Source organism: Rattus rattus, chromosome 5 (assembly GCF_011064425.1).
Source record: "Rattus rattus isolate New Zealand chromosome 5, Rrattus_CSIRO_v1, whole genome shotgun sequence".
Classification (NCBI taxonomy): domain Eukaryota; kingdom Metazoa; phylum Chordata; class Mammalia; order Rodentia; family Muridae; genus Rattus; species Rattus rattus.
The window spans coordinates 10,585,715-10,596,379 of NC_046158.1; the positions used below are offsets into that span (position 1 = coordinate 10,585,715).

Genomic DNA, 10,665 nt, shown 5'->3' on the forward strand with positions numbered 1-10,665 from the left:
TGGGAAGCCCTGGGCAGGCGCCCAGCCATACACAGGGCCCTTGACCTTGTAGATAGCTCAGGGAGGTCCTGCCCCTTGCTGAAGAGCTGGTCAATACATTACGGGCTCTTTGGGATGCCAGGACACTGCACTAAGAAATCCTTGAACCTTTCCTGCTGGCCCCTGAGTTATGTGTCAATCAGCCAACCTCACAGAGTATTTGGTACTGAGATCCAGCAGGGTCAGACCCTTCCACAGAGACCCAAGCAGACAAGGTATCACCAAGGCTCGGCTGACAAGAGTTTTTGGGAAGAAAGCCCAGAACTGGGGGGGTGGGGGTGGGGAGGGCATCTTTCGAGACAGGGGCCCTGGAATGTGCTTTTGCATTGGCACAGCTGGGGTAACCAACACCAGTCGCAGGGGAAACAGCTCTGGCCTGCCCGTCTGGAACACACTGAAATCACATATAGAGATATGGTCAAACCTCCGAAAAATGTTCAAAGCAGTACTTAAAGTGAAGAAGGGTAGACAGGAGCTACAGACTTAGTAGGGGAGAAGCTGCCTGTTCGGATGGCACCCCACTCAGGACAGAACACTCACCACGGACCACTCCATGCTCATACCCCTTCCCTGTGTTGTCTCCGTTGTCACTCCAACCAAGCATACTGTGTGCCTTGGGCTGGCTTGACCTAGAGTTATTCTCCTAGGGATACTTCTGAGCCTCTCCTGAGAACTGGGTAGTCTCACTCTACCTGCACTCAAACTTCCAGGTCCCGCAGGGCACAAGTGCCAAGGTGAGATCCTGCAGGAGGGAAAGGCCCCTGCAGCCCAGGCTCGGGAGGCCTAACCCTGGTACTCCTGGGACTGTGTGCTGCCCATCACACCCGAGACGCAGACCTGCTCCCTCCAGGACAACTGGTCTGTGTTCATGATGCAAGTGGTTACAGTGTTCCAAGCCTGTCAGCAACAGCATCTGAGACTGAGTATTCAGCAGGAAAAATGGCTTCCCACTGAGGTGGCCTTGCTAGGCATCCTCTTCCTTGCTTCCACTGGGTCTTTGGAAGGCCTCTCTTGTGTCTGGTCAGGCTTTGGTTTTGGGGTGTGTGTATGTGTGTGTGTGTGTGGTCAGGCTTTGGTTTTGGGGTGTGTGTGTGTGTATGCATGTGTGTGTGTGTGTGTTGTTGTTGTTGTTGTTGTTGTCATCTTGGTTGTTTTTTACACTCCAAGCCCTTTTCCTGGTAGACACAGATTAGAAGGCCCAATCTCTCCTGCCTACTGTGTGAAACAGCTTCACACCCACTTGCCAAGAGCTCAACCTCAGCCCTGCCCCCACCCAGGCCTTTTTTCTGGCCCAGCTATCTGAGGGTTCTACAGCTAAGTCCCCCTGCCTGTGTGCTTGGCCTCTACCTACAAAAAGAGCCAACAAGTGTCTGTGTTCAGCTGGTCCAATGTACAGCCATATTCATTGCTGGACAAAGACAGTGGAAGAGGTACAGACACCCATGGACAGACGGATGGCAGATGCTGCCAGGTCAGACACTCCCCCAGACTCCAGAAGGATGAGGCCTTCTTTGTATCCAAGTCAGGTTGGGTAACCCTTGCTGGTGAAGCTGGAAAAGAGTTGCCACACACCCAGACAGCCAGAGGCCTTCAGGACCCATCTCAGAAGGGGCACTTGAGAGCCAGACGTTCCTTCTATGGAAACTGCTCTCCGGGGCTGCAGATTTCTTATATAAATATTTCTGTAGCATTGGGCGCTTTTTCTCGCGGGTGTTGACCCCGTGTTGCCAACCCCCAGGCTTGAGGCCAGCTTCTGAGAGGAGCAGGAGAGGGGGTCTGGACAGCTGTTGGCACTGGCCCTTCAGTGCCTTCTAGAGACAGGTGTGGCAAGGGAGATGGGAGGCTCATAGGACAATATAAGCCTGGGCCCTTACCCTGTGTCACACTCACCATCCTGTTTTGGGATGGGGAGGTGTTGTTTGTGCCAAATTCCATTGAATTTTGGCCGCAAAGGGATAAGGAAGATATCTTGGATGTCCAGTGCTAAGCAGCTTAGCACAGGATGTCCAAACCTCAAGGTGGAGAGATTTAAAACACGAGAAGCCATGCTGGCGCTAGCAGTCATTGTAATGGGATGGCACTTTTCCGGGCCACCTAAGTGGCAGAGCCAGGGACCAGTGAGAAGAGTTACCGTGGAACGTCTAGACTCGGGTCCCTGCTGGGACTGGAGAGCGCAATCTGTCTAGCAAGGCACCGGTCCTTGGGGAGTTCCCTTGGGGAGCCCCGAGCTCCCTTCTACAGAGGCTGCGGGCGCGATGCCACCATCCTTTAAGGTCAAGCGTTCCGGAAGTCATGGCTAAGAGTGCCTGGCCTCAATCCTCCTGATGCCTATAGCCAAGACCAAACGACTCCCAAGAGTGGAGCCCCAGGGTTAGGACGCACGAAACGCTGTCAGGGTGCCACATCTAAACTCCTGCCCCGGGAGTCCCCAAAACTTGACTTCAGCTGATCCTGCCCACGGCCCCAGACCTAACTCCAGGGTAGAGCTGGTTCCTGGTGCAGCTTCGCCTTTCCCACAAGACCCGCACCTCCTCTACTATTGAAATGCAAATTCTGGCCAAATGTCGCCAAGGGCCGCTATACACAAAACCTGATCCTTCCGCAGCCCCAGTTCAAACTTTTGGTCTATGTAAACTTTCGAACAAGAAGTAGTCCCTAGGTGCCTGTTCCCTACACCATGCCTTCTTGTCTTGCGAACCATAAGATCCTGACTAGAGACGCTCTCCCTAGCCCCGGGAGGCGCAGAGCCCACCAAAGCGTTGAGAGAGACAGGGTCCACAAGGGGAGTAAGGGTGCGCAGGAACCGGGGGCGGAGCGCGGTGGGATGGGGCGGGGCAGGGGCGGGCCCGCACGGGGGCGGAGCGCACGCCTGCTCTGAGCCTCACTAGTGCCTCTGCCGCGGGAGGGAGCGCAGGGGCGTGGGGCGCAGGGCGCGGGTGCGAGCGCAGTGAAGGAACGAGCCTGGGTGCCTGTAGTGCCGGGGAGACCCTGAGAGCCCAGCGCCGCCCACCCGCCAGGAAAGAGGGCAGCAGCGGGTGGACGCCCGCGGGACCGCCCGTGGTGCGCGTGAACGTCCGATCCCCGCCGGCCACCGCAAGAGGCCGCCGCCCCGGCAGCGGGCAGCTGGCGAGCAGGCATGCCGCGGCTCCTGGCGCCCTTGCTCTGCCTAACGCTGCTGCCCGCGCTCGCCGCAAGAGGTAGGCGCCCGCGAGCCCGCAACTTCGGGCGCCCTTCGGAAACTTCTGGTGCGCCCTGCGCACTCTCTGGGTAGATAGGATTAAGGGACCAGATGCCAGAGTTGGGAGCCGGAGCGGGTGGACGGGACGTGGAACCTGATGTCCTGGTGTATGAGAGGGACCCCTCCTTCCAGGGGTACCGATTTTTCTCATAGCGCCCAAAGACGCTGAAAGTTTGGTATGGGGTTCTGGGGCTTCGAAGCCGGGTGGCCCGGGAGGCCCAACCCTGGCTTGCACTTGGGCAGACGCTCCTGGGGCTCGCCTCGGGGGCGGACATGCTGCTTGCGCCTGCTACTTTTCGATTTGAATCGAATCGGTTTTGGTTTCCTGTTGCTTCTTGGGACCATTTATTTTCTTTCTTTTTTGCCTCCGGCCCGTGCTGGGGCGGATGTTGGGGTGCAGTATGAGGTCAGGGGCGCTATGCTCGCGTTGCTTACTTAGAGCGGGGCGGAGACGGTGTGCCCTGACTTCTAGTATGGGGTTTCAGGATCACTGTCCCCTAGCCGGAATCAAACTTTAGAAGAGGGGCGATGTGCAAGCGGCTTGCTGCCTAGGGTGGGGGTGGGACTGACTCACTTTGGAAGTTTGGAAATCCTGCGCCGATTGGAACGGGGGTGGGGGGGGCGCTTATTTCCCTGCCGGCTCCAGGAACTGGGGACTCCTGTCGTAGTAACCAACTGCACTCTTCTCCCAGTAATTGGAGAGAACTGCCTACTCTTTCCTTAAAAGTGGGGTTTTATGTGATGCTCCAGTTTGGCCCCCACTTCGGGGCTTAATTTCTTAAGATGGGGTGGGAGGGGCTTGATTAATAGCCCCTTCCCGAGAATAGGGTGGAATTCCTTCTAAGTGAGGTTTCTAAGACCCCCTCCCTGGGTGCGGCGGGGGCTGCCCCTGGAGATGCCTGCGAACAGGTATTGGGTGTCGGGGGAGGCGGGGCAGGTCTCCGGGTGCGGCCCCGCTGCCCCAGGAGGCGGCCCTGGCGCGACAATGGGCCGCTCTGATTCCCGGGCCGGCGCTTTGTTGGAGGGCGGGGTGGCGGGCTCCGCAGCTGTCGCTTTTTCCCACGATCCGGGGAGCTGAGTGTGGCCACCCCCTCCCTCCTGCGGCCCCCTCGTATCTTGTGTTTGAACTGAAGCAAGGGTGGAGGTTGGTCGGGGGCTTTTTCTGGGCTCCTTAATCCACTCCCACTTGGACTGCGTGGTTAGAAGTTTGGGAGAATTTCCTCAGTCTTTCTGTTGCCGTCCACTTCGCCTCACTGTGAATGGGGCTGTACACCTGCCACGTAGCCAGCCTATCCCTTCCCCACTAGTTTTTGACTGTCACGCTGTGAGCAGAACATTGATCTGTAAGGGCTCCCCAGAAGCTCCCCCTCCCACGCTTCACCTCGGGACTGCCAGTAACTCTAGTACATAGGCACCACGGCTCTAGTCTCCGTCCACCGGCAGGACCGAGACTGACCTCTCTCTTCTGACCCTTTCCCAGGCTTGAGATGCTCCCAGCCAAGTGGGACCTGCCTGAATGGAGGGACGTGCGAAGTGGCCAACGGCACTGAAGCCTGTGTGTGAGTACCGCCCCTGAGGGGACCTGTTGCTTTTGTCAGAGCAGAGCCCCTGCCTTCTGGGGACGGAACACTGGGCTATTGTCTTCGGAAGACAGCCCAGAGGCCGAGTGCAGTCACGTGCTGACTTTTATTGGACAAAGTCTGGCAATTACTTAATCACCAGCAATTATGCCTCGTGTGGAGCCACTCTGGCCCCTGGAGGTTGGCACGCTCCCTCGTGGGCCCTCAGGCTCCTGGGAATCCACGGCACCCTAATTCCTATTTAAAACACTTGAGAAACAGTTGTTTTTGGTGATGAGCACTTACTGAAAGTCTGAGCCCCCGCCCCTTGTCACCTGAGATCCCATTCTGAGCAAGAGTGCCCTAGGCAGGAAATTGAGTATTGCCTGTGTTCTGGTTTTGCTGGTACTGGTGTTTTGGGTTTTGTTTTTGTTGTTGTTGTTGTTTGTTGTTTGTTTTTTTGTAGACAATATGTGACAATGTATCTCTGGCTGTCCTCAAACTTCACTATGTAGACTTTGAACTCAAGAGATCTGCCTGCCTCTGCCCAGTGGAAATTTCCTATTTTAAGACAAGATCCACCTCTCCCTGAGGTTGGGAGAAGTTAGAATGGTCCTTGTTGGTACTGCTGTCTGGGTGGTGGGTGTGAGTAAGTGCTGGAGTCTGTCTTCTGTCTTGGCAGCTGCAGCCCCACCTCTGGACTGTGTGCCAGGGGTCCTCAGCCTCAGGTCATCAACTGTGCAGCTGGCGTGATTTGGGGATGGGAAGGTCTCGGTGCTGGGAAGTCCTTGGGGGAAGGATGGAGCCCGGTTGCCTGCTAGGAGTAGGCAGCCAGGGAAGTCTGCTGGTGCTAGGGCTCGTGCCTTTCAACTTGAGCTCCTCCCCGATGAGACTAGCAAGGTGCTGGAAGCTGAGGCCTCCCCTGGAGGCTGGAGACAGAGAAGGCTCCAGCCTGCATGGCGCGCCCTCATTCCAACTGCTGAAGGGCCCATCCCCTTGACAACGGTGCTGCTGCCTCCAGTACCCAGCCTGTGGGCTGCAGCCCCACCTCCCTGGCTGGCCCGCCCTGTACTGAAGCCAATTAAGCTGGTCTGTGAGCAGTTTTATTGGACAAAGCCGATTGTGCCTCTGTCAGACACTAATGAATGCACACTACTTTTTTTTTTTTTTTTGCTTTTTTTTGGGGGGGGGGCCCTCTCTCCCCCTTGCAGAAGCCTCACGGACGCTTGATGCCCTAAATCTTATTTCCTTCCATTCAGAGGCCGACAGCTGGGATTCAGTAGAAGGGCAGCAGCTATTGTTGGGAGACGATTAATGCTGTGTGATTAATTATGCGTGGCTTCCCAGAATGTACAACCCCCTTCCCCCGCCACTGTGCTTCTTGCTCTGCCTGCCTCACTCGCAGGGCAGGGCTGAAAGGCTTCTTCCTTCTGCCCAGGACTTGGAGGGGTCCTGCCAGACTGGAGAAATTGAGGGTAGTTTCTTCTTAGCCCCACCAGAAAAGGGGCACGGTCTGGTCTGCTGCCTGCCACACTTGGTAGAGTCGTGCATGGGGGTACAGTCCCTTTGCTGCAGTCCCCCTAATAGCTCGTGTCTTAGTATCTGTGTGAAGACCTCTTGAGCCAAAGGCACAATGGTGCTGTGCTTTCTTTCCCACCTCCCAGAGTTGGGGAAGCTGCTTGCAAATCCCTTGCAGTACAGGCCAGGCCACTGAAAGGATCTCGGTGCCAGGCCTTCTGTCTTGCACTGGATCCTAAGGCCCTTCCTCCTTGGCAGAAAACTCGCTTCAGCTTGGCTCAGCGTTCCACCGGGTTCTATCCACAGAGGCCCCATTGTGCTCACTCCGTAAGTCCAATGAGATGAAAGAGATATGCTCACTTCTGGTCAGCAGAGCTGGAGGCCAAGGCTACAACCAGGCCTGGCTGGTGATAGGCACAGGTCTGGACTCACTGTGCAATTTGGGGTGGGGGGCTTACAGCCAATCCACAGAGGGGTTCAGCTCACTGCATAGGCTTGCAGGTCCCAGCCCGTTCCATGGTGGTATCTACGTTTCCATCCCAGATTACTTCTTCCCATGTCCGCAGGAGGCCTGCCCAAGAGTTTGCCAGAGCACACACAGAAGGATCCACCTCTCCTGACTGGGAAGAGGCAGCTCCCCCTTTCCTCAAGGGCAAGCTTGGAACCTGTAGACTTCTGTCACACCTAACCACGATCCTAATGGTTTTCAGCTTCTTGTGCTGCCTGCTCTGAGAACCTGGGAACCATGGAGTCATAGGACAGCGAATTGGTACCTTGTAAATCATCTTTTCTACCTGAACAGAGAACCTGCTCCCAAAAGCTGCTGGGCAGGGAACTTCAGGCCTCGTGATTGTGAAATGAATCCTCTTGGTACCAAGTTCCTTGTCTTAAGTACTAGAGTACCACTGAGGTCTAGTCTAGCTAGCCAGTGACCATGTAGGAAAGGCCTGACTTGGTACTCCATAGACAGAGAGCAGTCTGGGCAGCTGCTGTGTGTTGTGGGATATCAGAAGCCCTTTGGGGGAAAGTTTGAGGCTCACCATACCTTTCTTGTAGGCCTAAAGTGTGCTGAGAGGGAATGCTGACAAAAGGCTATCATTTGAAGAGCCACAAGGACCTATACACTTGGGTGAACATGAGTTCAGCTCAAAAGGGTTTCTAAGGGGCTGCAGGCTCTGAACTGAAGGAGCTCAGGAATAGTGCTAGGGAGACTCAGGCCACCTTCACTGGTGGCTAAGTCAGATGTGAGGAGGACTTGCATTTTAAATGCATTTAGAAGTCAGGTGAACTATGCCCAGAGAAACTCAGGGTGGTGGGTGATAATCTTGGGACACCCTATGTTTGAGAGGTCTGACCTTAACTTTACCATCTTCAAGTCAGGGCAGAATCAGAATTGATATCTTGGTGGTACACAAGGATTGCGTAAGAGCTACGAAAGGGGTGGGTAGCACTAGAACGTTCGTGTCCTTTTCACACTCTGCTGGCGAGCTCATGGGGCTGGTTTCAAGTGCCTCATTTTCCTATAATAAGTTGGGTGATGAATTAATTCACCATCCCAGGAGTGCTATCCGGTGGGTCTGTTTACCTATCTGCTATCTGGGTGGTTACCGTTTAGGGACGGCCGAGCTGGCTGGCTCTGAGGATTCTAGCTGGGGACGGGGCTGCAGTTGTCAGATCTTTCGATTTCCTTTTTTGGACTTTCTGTGTCTGTGCACTCAGAGCAAGTATACGTATGGAAGTCCCAGGACGACTTCTGCGAGATAGTTCTCTCCTTCCAGTGAGAGATCTGGGGATCAAAATCAGGTAGTCAGGCTTGTGAAGTAAATGCCTTTACCCTCCGAACCATCTCGCTGGTCCCTCAGACACCTTAAAGCAACTACTGTGCTTTGAGTTCCGCTCCAGGGAAAGCCTAGAACTGGGACAGGACCACTCAGGAGTAAGTCATCCAGCGTGCATGTGATATTCATGTACATGGTAGGCCTGCCCCACCATGGCCTGACAGGGCTCTCAGCAGATCCGCCAGGATCAGGCACAGGGAGAGAAGTTAGCCATGCTTGGCCATGGAGTGCTGCAGCTGATGCCATTCCCTCCCTCCCTCCCTCCAGAGTGTACGTCGTAGCCACATCCCTGGCCCATCACTTCCCGCCTGTTTGATGAGGAAGCAGGGGCGAGGCCGGAAGTGATCGGTGGGCTGAGGAGGGACCCAAGGGAATGTTCTCTGTCTTCTGTCACCCGGCCCTGCTACTGTTCCATTGAGTCACATGCCATCTTGGGCTGGTCCCATCCGACCCAGTAGGAGAGCCAAGGCTGTCCCTGGCCTGCCTGTCTGTGCAGTGCCATGTCTGGCCTTCAAGGACGTGAGGTTAGAAAAACAGGTTAAAAAAAAAAAAAAAACCAGCCTCACAACCTCACTTGTCACGGAACCTGTGGGGAGACGTCCAGGTACTGGAACACCTGAGCAGAGGCGAGATGTTCCATGAAGGAAAACGTCTCTGTGGGCAGCCCTGCCTCTGGCCAGCAGCCAATAGTTTTTCCATTGAGGGAGTAATAATAAAGCTGAAAGGGAGAGACAGAGCAAGCCGTGACCTCAGCAGGAAGAGGGTGGGGTAGGGCAGACAGGAGAGCCCTGTTTCAAGGAGCTGCGCAGGGTGTAGATAACCAGAACTGGCTACTGGGATCCCCAGAAGGTGGGCGGGGGTAGAGGGGTCTCCACAAGTTTCCATGTCCAGGGTCAAAGATAGAAGCGTCACCGGGAAAGATGGTTCTGGCCCTCGCTCCTGGCCCCTGTGGTGGGAGAGTAGACATCACGGTCAGAGAGGGCCCAGAGGGCAGGCAGGCTAGGCTGAGGGGTTGGGCTGTCTTGTGTGGGGAGGGTTGTGCTTCGTGTGTCATCTCTAAATGGTGAGAGGATGTGGCTTTGTAGTCGAGTGGCGTCCACGTTGCTTTCCTCAAAAACATGAAGGCGGCAGCTCTCTCAGGGCTGTGATCAGCCCTGCAAACGTGGTGGCAGAGGGTCGGGTTTTCCCAGAGGGCCTGGCCACCCTGCTTGTTTCATCTCCAGTTTATAGGTGGGAAAGAAAAAAAAAAAAAAACCGAGGCTAAGGGTGAAGAGGCTTGGGGGTTGGGGGACCTACGGGCAGCTTGCATCAGCCCTCACCTTCATGTGCAGGCGTATCCAGAACTTTCCAGACCTTTCCCAGAGGCTGAGGGGGAATCATCACCGCTTTTAACGAGCGGCTGGCTTCAGGGCATCGTGGTGACTAGGTCAGGACGTGTCTGATCCCCCTTGTTTCCCAGGCGTGGCACACCCTGACACCTGCTGGCTGGAAGACACAGCCCAGCTGGTTGCGATGAACTGTGCTCCAGTCTCAGTTTACCCTTTGTGCACGAGAGGGCACCGGACCCTTCTCTGCCATATCTAGGCTGCTGTTGGAGGTAGCAGCTCCTGGGATGGACTATCCATGTGGCAGTGCCAGTTCTGGGAGCTGGGACATATTTTAGCCTCAGGCTGGGGACATCCCTGCTGGAAGGGGGAGTGATTGGCAGGGTGGGAGGGCAGTGGATGTCTTCCTTGTGGCCTTACCCCACACTCTCTAGCTGTACCAGAGTCTAGGATTCTGAGGACTGATTGGGGAGATGGAGCTCTGGGGTGGTAGATTACGCATTTTGTAAAATACGCCATTCGAGCCATGGAAACTGCACAACGCACATACTTAGTAGAGAGGCATGGATTGCATAACCAGCCCACCTATCCAGTTCCAGACTCCTTAATCGCCCGAAGGCAGCCGCTTCCCACTCCCTTCCCCTCCCCGGCAGCCACTGAGCTGCCTGCCCTCTGTCCCTGAGCCTTTGCTGTTCCATGTCCTGTGAGTGAAGTTGACACTGAGTTCTGCTTTCTGAGCATGGATGACGTCAGGTCTCTCTTTGCCACCATGGGAGCCAGCTCTGCACCAAGGGGCCAGAACGTACATCTCTGGGCCTCTGCTCCCTGAGTGGGACCTGGTGTGCTCCCATGTCAGTCACTGATAATGTGCCCAAGGCCCCACAGTGCCCAGTGCCCATGGCAGACTCACAGCCAGCCAGCCTTGTCTTGCCTTCCAACAGCCATCTAGCCTCTTGGCCTTACTAATGGAGGAAAAGCTAGTGGAAGAGCTAGTACAGGACAATGGAAGTGGAGGGTTTTTGCTGAGGACTTCGTATGTATGCTCTGGAGCCTAGGATCTAGGGCAGGCAAGGCAGCCGCCCAACTAGGCACCCAGCTATGAGGAGATGGGAAGCTAGGGAAAATGGACTGTTGGAGTCTCCAAAGAG

General features: G+C 55.5%; 1 protein-coding gene across 1 annotated transcript in view; it reads left to right on the forward strand.

The window, feature by feature from the left end:
- Positions 1-2,939: 2,939 nt before the first annotated feature.
- The window catches only part of Notch1 (notch receptor 1), a 45,766-nt gene continuing 38,040 nt past the window's right edge, over positions 2,940-10,665 (forward strand). Inside the window, exons 1-2 of the mRNA XM_032903023.1 lie at positions 2,940-3,236; positions 4,758-4,836. Of these exons, the coding sequence (XP_032758914.1) occupies positions 3,176-3,236; positions 4,758-4,836 (140 nt within the window). The 5' untranslated portion in view covers positions 2,940-3,175. The remainder of the gene's footprint in view (positions 3,237-4,757; positions 4,837-10,665) is intronic.